The following is a 12080-nucleotide window of genomic DNA, read 5'->3' on the forward strand; positions in this document are numbered from 1 at the left end:
AACTGCAGAAGACCCTCAACTCTGTGTCATACAAGCCCCTCTATTAGTCAAGAAGCATTTCATTTTAAAAATTAAACAGCAAACTATTCCTAGAGTCAGTTTAAACTCTAAGATGCCCCAAACTGTTAGAGATTTTTAAACTACCAGGCAAATGTATTAAAAAGCTTATCCAGCCTGACAATCCTCGAACTGTGTGTTGGGGGTGCCATTTTGGAGCACTTGGCAGCCTGTTGCTCTGACAGCGCTGCCTGAAGCGCTTCCCCCAGTGACCTGGTGCAGCCTCCCCAGGCTTGGAGGGGCTCGCTGGTCTTTCTCCTTCCCAGAGGGCAGGCTCCCCGCCCCACACCTAGGTGCAGTATTTTATCAAGGTATTTACTGGCAGTGTGGGCTGAGGAAAAAAACAGCTGCTTCTCTCTTCTTTAAAAGGCAGCTCCCATGTTTATTCAGTTTATTCATGTTTATTCATGTTTATTCAGGCTTCCATTAAAAAGCTTTTTTCACTTAAGGCTTTTCTCATTCAAATGCATTAATATGCATTATTACCTCCAATTTTAAGGCATTGTCTAGAGTATTTTTTATTTGACATATATATATTTAAACAAACGCTAATAAGGTGCTGGTGAAAACAGAAACATCAACCATTCTGACTGGAGTAGAATATTTATCAATCTGTCAAAAGCCTTATACTCATAAGCCTTCGGAAAGGCAAACTTAAAAGCCGAAGCACTAATCTTCAAACCCAGAGAATGGGAACATTTCTAACAACAAAGAGAGTTCCAAAGTCATATTGGGAAATGTTAAATAGAAAAGGAAAATCCATGATATTTTGAGATCTACATTTAGGAACTTGTTATCTTTTCTGACTGAAGAGAGAGGTCTGTCTGAAAAATTATTAAATCCCATCAAGTAGCTATGTTTATAACTTAAGGACATGGAAGAAAAAACCTTTTAAAATTTTAAATCCATATGAAAACCAGAGGTCTGTATTATCTATATGGTTACCATCTCATGGATTCTTGCTTACAAAAGCTATAAAAAACTCCAACGCAGATAAAGACAGTTTAGCACTAAGACTTGTAACATATGGTTTTGTAAATTAAAGTATTAAAGTATAAAATGCTCTTAAGATTTTATCTTGTAGCTCAAAGCTATTTTAGGAATCACAAGTGCATGGATATGTGATGCAAAATGACTGATTTTTAAAGCCATTCAAAATGTGGCAATGCTTTTTCTCTCCATAGACTGATAGCATTTGGTTTCATTAAGAATGAAATATTATGACAAATATAAATTCTTGCAAACAGATTTTCTTCTGGGGGAAACCAGGACAGTCCATAAAGGGGTCTTTAATTTCCTGGTAGTGTGAAAATGCCTCCTATGAGATTGGTGAGGAAAAAATCTGTGCCTCAAAGGGGGAATTTGCTGGCTCAGTAAATAACTGTGACACAAAGATGATCTGCTATAAATTCAGTTTCAGGAGCATGAAAGTCTGGGTATCTTCATAAGTAAGGAAACATCGTACCCACTTCTATTACCTGAGGATTCCCTGCAGCACAGCTCCTTTGTTTTAAATGTTTCAATTGCATTTGTGCTAGAGTGGTAAAATAGCAGGAAAAGATAGCTGAAATAGTACTGCATATTCCTGCAGGAATAGGGCAGCTATGTTACCAGGCTGCCATTAGTGACTGTGACAGTCTTGGCTATTTGATAAATGCCCTAACTGAACCAGGCAGTAGGTTAGGACATAAACCAGGGGCTGCAACGCAGTGCTCTTACCATCTGCTAGCAGTTAAGGAAATCGTGTTATGTAGTGCCATGTTATGCTGGTCTGGACAGAGTCTAAAAGGCAGAAAGTGTTACATCGTCCAACTTGGATACTTAAATATTAATCACGGCAAGTTAACTCTTCTGACATGAGAACAAATCTCTTTTATTCAATTTAAATGTACTATTTTTGAAGCTTGTGGGTTAGCATGGCTGAGAAGAAAGCAACACCAGTGCAGGAAAATGCAAGGAGCAGGAAAAAAAAAAAAAAGGAGAACAGGGAGAACATTATCTCCTCTTTTCTCCACTTCGGAAGAGGGAAGGATGTGTAGGAAACCAACCGAGAAACTCTGCTGCTGGGCACCGAGTTCAGCGTGCAGGGAGGGAGGTGGGGAAAAGCAGGAAGCGAAAAGATGCAATTCTATCTGTTTTAATAATTCCTCTGCTATTACAAAGTTCTACAATGAAATATTGCACCAGGATTTTCCTAAAACTGAGGTAAGAGCCTCCCCATACGTCAAAAATGGCCAATAACACTCTTTCAGAATAAGTGTTTAGCAAAAACCCAACTGAAAAAAACATACAAAGAAACTTCTAGCAAAGTGCTCTGCAGGACCACATTATGGAAATTAGAGAAAATGGTGTCATTTTTCAGCATAGTGCCTTGGATCTTTCAATGCTTACTTGATTCTGTTTCAGTGTGGACACCAGTTTCTGTAAAGTGATGTTTTCTTCTTCAAGCTCAGTGTAGTCCTGTAAGAGTCTCGCCTCTCGAAACTTGTACTCTCGAATTTCATCTTTCATTCGTATCCTCTGTAGTTCCACCATTTCATTATTCTGAAGAGAGAAAATGCAAGTACGTTACCATTCACGTACAGCCGCTTTAATGATGAACACTGCCTTTAGAAAAGGCCAAGCAAAAACTTGATCCTCAAATAGAAATGATTTAAGAGTGCAAATCAAAACAGTATAACCTTTTAATATGAGACCAAGCAGTAATTTCAGGTGGTCGCTGGCAATGCAGAAATAAGAACATCTGATAAGGAAGCTCGATTAAAACAATTTCAAGCTTAGGTGCTTATTGAAATGGAAAACCTGGCAAGGCTTTATCATCTCATTATTTTTATTGCTCTACAATACGGTTGGATTTAAAGAAAATTACCACCTGTTTTCCACCAAAGGGTGCTTTCTACATTCATACAGAAAAGCAATGAGTAATGGCATCTGCTCTGTGAAGACATCTGTTGCTGAGCAAGGTGTACTCACATGTTAGTATCTGCAGGCATTGGAGAGGCACACAGTTAGGCAGGGGGACCTGCCCGGCAGGTAAAGCGCTCATCAAAAAACCTGACAAATGCATTGCTGTGCTGAGCAGGATTACACCCTGTGAGTCTGAGAACACACAAGGTCACCACTTTATTTTTTCCATTAGCATCTGCAGTTCCCAGACAGCCTTATGACAGAGGTCACAAGGGATCAGCTTCACCAAAATTTGTTTCCATTGGATTCCAGCTCTGACATCAAGGGACAGGTTATTCTGGAAAGACTCTGCTGACATAACCCTGATGTAAAATGCACTACAGGAAGACGGAATTAACACGTAGCTGGAAGAGAACAGTGACCGACACGGTTGGTAGGCGCAACCTTCCCCTCTACTTTGAAGAGAAGTCTGCATTTTCCTGATTAATAGGAATAGGCATAATCGGTCACATCCTCTCCCTGCCAGCAGGAGGAACCTGAGTATTGCGCAGCAGCTGGAAGCACTACTGCTACCTTAATGATGGGGCAGAGCCCCCTCACTGCTGGGGTGTCAGAAAGAGCACACCTGGGAAGCAGTCATGGGTTTCTGTAAAAGATTCCCGTGTAGAGGGAGGGCAACCACTGGCCTGATAGCTACTTGGAAAAGTCAAATGCTTAAAAAATCATTACAGCAGAAATTGTAGTCAGCAAGCTCTGAATAGATCAATCTGTACAACTCACCCTCTGGTATGTAAAGGATAAAACCCTATATTCTGAATCAAGGATAAACAGAACTTTTCTTAGCACTTAGATTAAATAAACAATTATAAACCCCTGGAAAATAACATTGCAAAGCATGAAAAAAAATATGTTGATGCAAGTGTTACAAAAGCACTTTTTAAAATGAGGCCTTTTTGTTAAAGAAAAATAAAAACCATCACCTTCCCCCTCCTGACAGCTAATTAAGAAGAATAAAGCTCCTACATGATTTCTTAACTGAAGGCACGCCTTTGGTTTAAAAGATTGCCAGTGGCAGAAGAGCCACAGAGCACCAGATAAAAGTAACTCCCTGGAAATATTCCTGCATCCATCACTGCCTAATAAACCTCTGAGTGAACTGTAAGAATGGCACTGCAGGTGATTTCATGAGGTGAAAGCATTTTATACCTCAGGGCTGCCTTTATACATTTTGTTTGTGTCAGCTCATTCTCAGCGGTGGCGGTTATTGATGCTTGCTAGGTGTGGGTATACGTGCGAGTCTGAGGCAGTATGTGGACAGCACCAAATGCACGATGCCACTGTGTCAAGTATAATCAAGCTACTCTGCAACTCTCCCAGGGTTTGGAGGATGATCAGCCCAGGGAATGAACAGCAACCGGCTGACATCCATCCAACGCACACAGTCACACTGCTGGTTGAAAGTAAGGCCTCTCCAAAAAGGGAGGAAGAAACAAGGTGACCAGAGATGGAGGACCTGAGCAAACAATTTTTACTGAATCCATATATATTATTTCTTAGACAGAGTACAAGGCACGCTACTTTGAAAAGGCCTCTGATGTTAACTCTGTAAGGTCAGAGTACTCCTCTGTCTTTCCTATTACTGCAAACAGCAAAAGAAAATGCGAGCTATCATCTTGTTGGAGTGCACCACCATTTCTTAAAGAAGACAGAAATCACATTCCTTCGCCACTTGTAACTGCTCCTTCTCCTACATAATCTTGGAGGTATAAACAGAAGGATTTATAGCACTTCTCCTTTTACACATGCAGAAACTATCTCTGCAGAGCAACCTCTACTCCTCATTACTCGTGGCACTTGGTCGAAGTCAGAGCATCCTGTGTGCCGTGCCTGCTGCAGCGCTGCCTGCCGTGCTTCCCGTGACCAGGGCCAAGGCCTCCGCTGGCAGCAATCCTGCTGCTCTGCCACAGGGGCAAAACAAACTCAGCACATTAGAGAACGTGGTATCACCTTTTCAAAGTAATATACAACACGTGTTTTGTCACTGCAAGTACCCTGGCATTATTCTCCATGCTCCCAGATCTCTCCTCCTATTTGCAAACATCTGCATTATGCTGGCAAACATCCAGCTGCAAAGTGCTCCAGTGCTTTCACTGCTTCCTATGAAAGGCAGTGCTGCCAGGTTACAGGGCAAAAGCCTGCCGTTATCAAGGTTTACAAGTGAGTAGCCACAGGACGTGCTGGAGGGTGATTCTGTTTTCCTTCATATGAGATCTCTATGCATTTTGTGGAAGAGAACTAGTCTTCAACCTATTAAAAAAATTCATGCTGAGTTTATTCTTTGTTACTGTCAGTAAGAAGGGTATATTTGTTTCCATCAAATGCTCTGATTAAATGCAGTATCTTTCTCACAACTCTCTATTATTATTTTGAACTATTTTAAATATGTATTTCTTAAGCAGACAATATGCAGTTATAGAGGACAGATCCTGCTGTGCTGATACAGCGGCAGTAAGATGTAAGCTTTTTATTTGGCCATTGCATCAGTCCTCTTCTGAGGTGACTTGCACTTGTATGAAAAGAGTATGAGAGGATTTAAAAATACAAGGCAAAAGGAGTCTGTCAACAGGGCAGTTATCTATATGAGCCACTAGAGGACAATGTAACCCAAATTATTAGTAAAATAATTCGTAATTAAACTTTACTAGTAATCAAGCATTGGACACTAAACTTGCAGACAGAGCAATTGAGCCAGATGCTTTTACTAGGGCACTGCCTCAGGACTTCTTACATTTCCAGAAAGGATTCCCCTATGGACTACTGTATCTGTAAAAACCAAATTAATCCAAGTGGTGGAGCTAATGACACAGGAGCAATGTTTTAATGGCTGTAAATTACTTTCAAACCCAGCCACTAGCTGAACATGGTGCGATGGTATTAATGGATCGGTGCCAAAAAAGAAGGAAAAGGCCTTTCTGTGAAACTATAGAAAACAACAGAGTCCTTGTCAGCATTGCATCTAATTATACGTGAGCACTAATTGTGGAAGATGTCAGTCACATAGCTCAATGCATGTCTAATGAACCTACACAAAACAGAACAGACCATGAGAAATGAAGAGCAGAAGGCTCAGTCGAGATAAAGTCTGATCAGGTCACCTATCCACTAGTATTTAGATGCATTTTCAGACTTTCCATATATGAAAAGTGAAAGACATCTCTAGGTTTTACAAGGGCAAGGACCATTTCTGTATCATACAACAATCACTTCAATCCTGATAGGTCTCTGAGCATCAGTGGAATATAAATATTAAATAATAGACTTTTATACTTCTTACCAAAATCAAATGCAATATATATGAATATATTATTCATTTTTGATTCAGCACAGACTTTTAAAATGGTGTATTCCCTACACTGCGTACAGAGCACATTGTATTAATTGTGTGTGTAGACACATTGTGGTACATAGTGCAATAACAAATAATTGCAAGAAAGAAGGTACTTTAAAATGTAAGAATGGAAATGTCAAATTTTGAAAACAATGAAAAAGGACTATGAAAAAATATATGATTCCCCCAACAGTCATGTTATTGTCAGAACACCTGCGATGTTGCCCAAGGAAGGTGCTGGTTACGGCCTTGTGTCCTATCAATATACCTAAGGAAAGCAAACTGGGCAAGGGGCAGCACCTGAAGCTGGGTATTCTCATCTCCAAGATGAGAAGTGAGCTCTGGTGTCTCTTGATTTCCTGAACTGTAGACCCATAAACTGCACTTCTTGGAAATCGGTGGTGTTTTGAAGCCTCCTTTTTAAAGTGAATGCAGTTCCATTAACTATTTTTGGTTCTTCCCTATCCTGGAATACATAAAGCACTTTTTTTATTTCTGTTTTTTTGTCCCAAACAAAATTGGGGAACTAGTGTTTGAGCTTTTTCCCTACATTTTTTTCATATGAATTTTCATGAAAAGATTTCAGGTCCTTACTGCAGTAAAATGTAATATTGTTCACACTGCAAAACAGCCTTGTAATCAGAAATTAATTATATGCCCCAAACTGCCCTGACTAAATCACTACTTATCTGTTCGAATATTCAAGCCATAGCATGATGCTGTGCGTAACTTTCTCATTTTCATAACCCATGAGTAAGAGAACAATGGAAAATTTATATACTTCCAATTTAACAGCATTGTATTATAGCTGATGCAGTATAAAATCCCATTCGATCTGATGACAGTTTTATTGCACTAGCAGTAAATTGAATGTAATAGAAAGTTTATGCTCAGACTAATATCCATGATCTCATGTGTTTGTTGACAAGTCTCACTGTAAATTTGTATGCCATGTTTACTTTACTCTGAAGAGGAAAATAAAAGGTGTATTTTCTATGAAGAACAATAATAAGCATATCATAGAAAACAGAATTTAACTGGGGTTCAAATTTAATTACAAACATGCTAACTCCACATGGGGAAGCACTACCAGCACAACTTTGGCCAAAACCAGGTTTGGGACTTCCTTTGGGATCATTCCATCATAAAATTACCTCCACTTATAAATGATTTTGGCTTCTTTTTAAATATATTGTTTTTATCTACTTGGTAACATGCAAATATAAATAAATTTATCAGAAATTAATGAGGAAAAAATAACCAAACCCTAAAGTATCTTTGATTCATCACTTTTAGAATATACAGATATACCCTTAGAAACTTCAAAGCCCAATTATATCTCCTCTTTAGAAGCCTCTAATGTGAAATATAGGTACATTATTTGTTTTCTGTAAACAATGGGAAATCTAATTCTGCATCAGAAAGAGAATTCTTCTCACCAGCACGATGTAGCAGGACACCAAGACACCACTGGAAAGCCATCCTTCTTCCTTTCTACTAATGGAAGAACCCAAAGAGGAAAATAATACAAGGAAAAGACCCAGAAAGAGACTTGCCAAGCCAGGGAGGAGACGGCCAGGGAGCACTGGCTGGTCTGCAGAGATACCCAGCTTGCCCCGGCAGGTCCTGTTTTTTCATTCTGAAGGCATAAGGGAAGTTAAGAGAAGAGAGGACAAAAGGGGTAATAGAAAAGCAAGGACCATTTTCTTTTACTTAACATCAACTGTTTTAAGTACCCAAAAAAGGTTCTCTGGACTAGCCTTAAAGTTTCCCTCTCTCATACACAGCAATACTCACCTTGAACTGAAAGAATGACGTTTTCCATGCTTTCAGATATATTTAAAACCATAATGGGGTTTTGTGGATGACCTAGTGTGACCTGGTCTGACCCTTTTGCAGAATTTGCAGCCCGATCCTCCTGATTCATAGATGTAGACGCCTAGCTACGCAGGGACAGAGCATCTCTTGCAGAACCATTTGTGCTTCCCTTTCAATATACAGGTACCTCTATATCCTAAAATAAATTATTTCAAAGATTCTTTTTCCTCATTGTTAAAAGTCTGCATCCTCCTTTTTAATCTGAATTATCTGATCTCATCCTTCAAAAAGTTTCATTCAGGTGGCATTATTAGAGTTCATGATAGTGTATCTGATCTAACCAGCTGTATTGGCATACTACTTTAAGAGCACAAACACGGCTCCTATTGTCCAAAACCAGAAACCACTAACTTTTGAAATTACATACGATTCTGACATTCCTTAGCTTTTGATGTATCATTCATTGTCTCAAAACCAGAAAAAAAGGAGACATGCTATTGTGCACAAGATATTTTTAAAAATACATCTGTAGAATAACATAAGTACCTATAATCTTTCCCTTCCATGGATTTACTTACAGAATGACACCACTGTCAAAGACAAGGATGAAAAAAGCCATATATTTGTTAGCTATAGCATACTGAATAGAAGCCAGATCAAGATAATGTATGTTTCAAGTTCCTTCACCAGCAATGGCTCTTAAATAAAGCATTTACAATACATCTAATAATTTCATCATCTAAAATGCTCAATGCATTTGATTGGAATTGCTAAATCTAATGAAATAAGTTGAATTTCTATCAAGGGCAATTAAATGGCCCATTTATGTAGTTATCACAGAGTTTGAAACCCATAATATTTAACATTGTAAATCCTGCTACGTATAAATCCCTATAAAATACCTATTTTATTGACTTTCATATATAAATATATCTATCAAAAGACAGAACTAAGGAATGTTCTGGTTGTTTAGGTTTTTAATTCTCCTGCTGTCATGGTCATATAATATTATAATGACTTCTTTATAAATTGATATAAACTACAAATCTCTAATCATACATATTTATCTGAAAAATAATGGTTTGATTTGACTGCATTTATATCAATTAATGCATTAGTGTTGATGCATTAATTATACATCAATTATATATTAATATATTATTTATAATTAATTTTAATTCATTTTAATTAATATTAGCACCCTGTAACAAACACTGCTGTAACATTCCTAAATAATTCCTTCAAAGGAAGAGAAACTTTACCTAACTAAACTGTACTAAAACAGCATAAGAGGAAATTCAGACTCCAAGATTATAGCACAGTTCATTTAATATGATCCTTCTGCATATCTGCAGAATGATGTCATACGTTAACATACAATCATTGCAAACAGCAAAATATCAATTGGCTGGAAAAAGTTTTGCCATGAGAAGGACATCGTGGAGGCCATTTTATTTAAACTTAAAACGGTGCTACTCATCTCTCTCGTGCAGCTCTAATGGTATTAAACATTTCTAAGAAGTGGGAGGATTTAGTTCTAAATACCACACTGACTGGCTAAAAGAAAGATGATGACACATCCATGCCTTAGAGCAGGCTGATAACATCTTGCAAATGCAGCACTCTCCACAAAGAGTCTTCCCACAGTCCATTCAGGCCTATACTGGCCTTCAAATTTCTCCAGGTATCAATGGACAAAACCAGGTCCACCCAGGGGCCAGCAACAGCCCAAAGGCCAGTCCCACTCCCACTTATAGGATCATAGAATAATTTAGATTGGAAAAGACCTTTAAGATCATCGAGTCCAACCGTTAACCTAGCACTGCCAAGTCCGCCACTAAACCACGTCCCTAAGCACCACATCTACCCGTCTTCTAAATACCTCCAGGGATGGGGACTCAACCACTTCCCTGGGCAGCCCGTGCCAGTGCTTGACAACCCTTTCAGTGAAGCAATTTTTCCTAACATCTAACCTGAACTTCCCCTGGCGTGACTTGAGGCCATTTCCTTTTGTCCAATCGCTTGTTACCTGGGAGAAGAGACTGACCCCCACCTTGCTACAACCTCCTTTCAGGTAGTTGTAGAGAGCGACAAGGTCTCCCCTGAGCGTCCTTTTCTCCAGGCTAAACAAACCAGTTTCCTCAGCCGCTCCTCGGAAGACTTGTGCTCTAGACCCTTCACCAGCTCCTGCCATGCCGTGTGCTGCCATCCGCCCAATCCCATTGCTGTGGGAGCAGGATGGGCTCCCCTGGGACCCCCACACTCTGGTTGGGGTGAAGAGTGCGGGGCGGAAGCATGCAGCCAGGGGTGGACAGGGCACTACCTCTTAACGTCACACTTCAGCTGAATTATTTTGCCGCATCCTCATTATTCCCACTACACTGAACAGTACCTGAGTAACAAACACTCAAGACTGCGCTCTCTGAAGTGGGGCTGTTGCCCACTCTACATCACCGATTATCCCATGGCTGACAGGGTACTATTATAAAGATACTAAACCCAAATTGCTCTTGCCAGACTAGCTCAGGAAAAAAAAAAGAGCGGGGGAAGAATACAGTCTGAGACATTTTGGACTGAATGGTAATTTTTTTTTTTTTTTCCCCAATTACAACCTTTCCTATGAAGGTTGCCCCTTTCTATCCACTATTTAAGAAGCCAACAGCAGTAATTCTACATGACAATGCCTAAAGGCAGGCTTTTTGATGGAGGATCCACAGAGGCCTTTTCAAGCTCATCAAGAAGAGCTGGTTTTAAAGCCTAACTGATCACTTGGGAGAGGCATCTGCCAGTTATACATATCTCTTTGAGAGGCCATCTGTCAGGTGCAAAGTGCCAAATTTCCTTCTAGAAGGGAGGAAAATGTTGACTAACCAACAAAAGAGAAGTTGTGCTAACAGGGTGTGGGTCTGTGATCAGTTTAAGCTCAGCAGTATCACAGCTGCTGCTCCCAGGTCCTGACCCTCCCTTGGGCCAGCGCTAGCTTTCACATCATCAGCCAGATCAGGGGCAGCAAGTCACCCCAGAAAACAAACAAACAAACAACAAGTTAGTTTTAATGGTATTTATACTCCCTGACACTGCTGACAGGGTGGACACACAGACACTGGTGCTAGCAGGAGGTAGGGAATAGGAAGACATGCCATTTCTATTTTGGTTATGCTTGCTGCTCAGCAACAACTGTATGATCTACTCGAAGTTCCAGAGGTGGAAACCCAGCCCCATCGATGTAAACTGTAAAATATATATAGCTTCCAGCAGGACTAGGATTTCACTGTGTGCACTGAAACGTTGAGGCACAGGGAGCAGTAAAGTGAATTCCTGAGGATGGAAAGGAGGAAAGAGAAAAGACACCAGAGAACCGAAATAAAAGGAGTGAGCTTGACTGTTTTAGCACCCATTAGGCTTGGCTGATATGGAAAAATATGTCCCTGTTTATTGACTACTTGCTTTTGCATTGCTTTCTGCTGTCTTACTTTAACTTTTCATGTCAGGATGGTTTCAGAGCTCCCTGCGGAAACCCGTCTCCAAGCATGCTGGGCAGTGACTCCATTCTCCCATATTCCAGGCACGGAGCTATGCTCCTTGTAAGCTTTCTATTCCCCATGGCAGCTGCCTCCCCTCCTTAGGACTCATGACTATTTTAATTACAGCTTGCTGCTAGCTCAACCCTACTTTCCTTATATTCCTTACACCCGTAATCAAGCTGCACTGTTGAGGGATGCACGTGCTGGGCCAGGGCTCTCAGCTTAGCCTCGCCATCCTGCACTGCATTACAATACTATCCAAGCTCTGCTTTTGTCTATTTGCATGCCGAGCCAATCCTTGGTCTTGTAAACACCAGCTAGACGTTGCAATATCGATGGCTGTGCGCAAGTGCTTCTGCCTTCTCCTGCTGTGGGAGGACCGTGCT

The 12080-nt window shown here is 40.2% G+C and overlaps 1 protein-coding gene across 9 annotated transcripts in view; it reads right to left on the reverse strand.

Moving 5' to 3' along the window:
- Positions 1 to 12080, reverse strand: part of BICD1 (BICD cargo adaptor 1) — a 187233-nt gene that overhangs the window by 48685 nt on the left and 126468 nt on the right. For all 9 annotated transcript variants that reach the window (XR_015706545.1, XM_087766209.1, XM_087766208.1 and 6 more), the window contains exon 3: positions 2449 to 2601. Coding sequence is in view for 8 of the 9 variants with exons in the window: in XM_087766209.1 (XP_087622335.1) it covers positions 2449 to 2601 (153 nt within the window). In the remaining variant the exon portion in view is untranslated. The remainder of the gene's footprint in view (positions 1 to 2448; positions 2602 to 12080) is intronic.

The sequence above is a fragment of the Nipponia nippon genome, unplaced genomic scaffold, assembly GCF_047370975.1.
Source record: "Nipponia nippon isolate SJK-2023a ecotype South Korea unplaced genomic scaffold, ASM4737097v1 scaffold_3, whole genome shotgun sequence".
Classification (NCBI taxonomy): Eukaryota; Metazoa; Chordata; class Aves; order Pelecaniformes; family Threskiornithidae; genus Nipponia; species Nipponia nippon.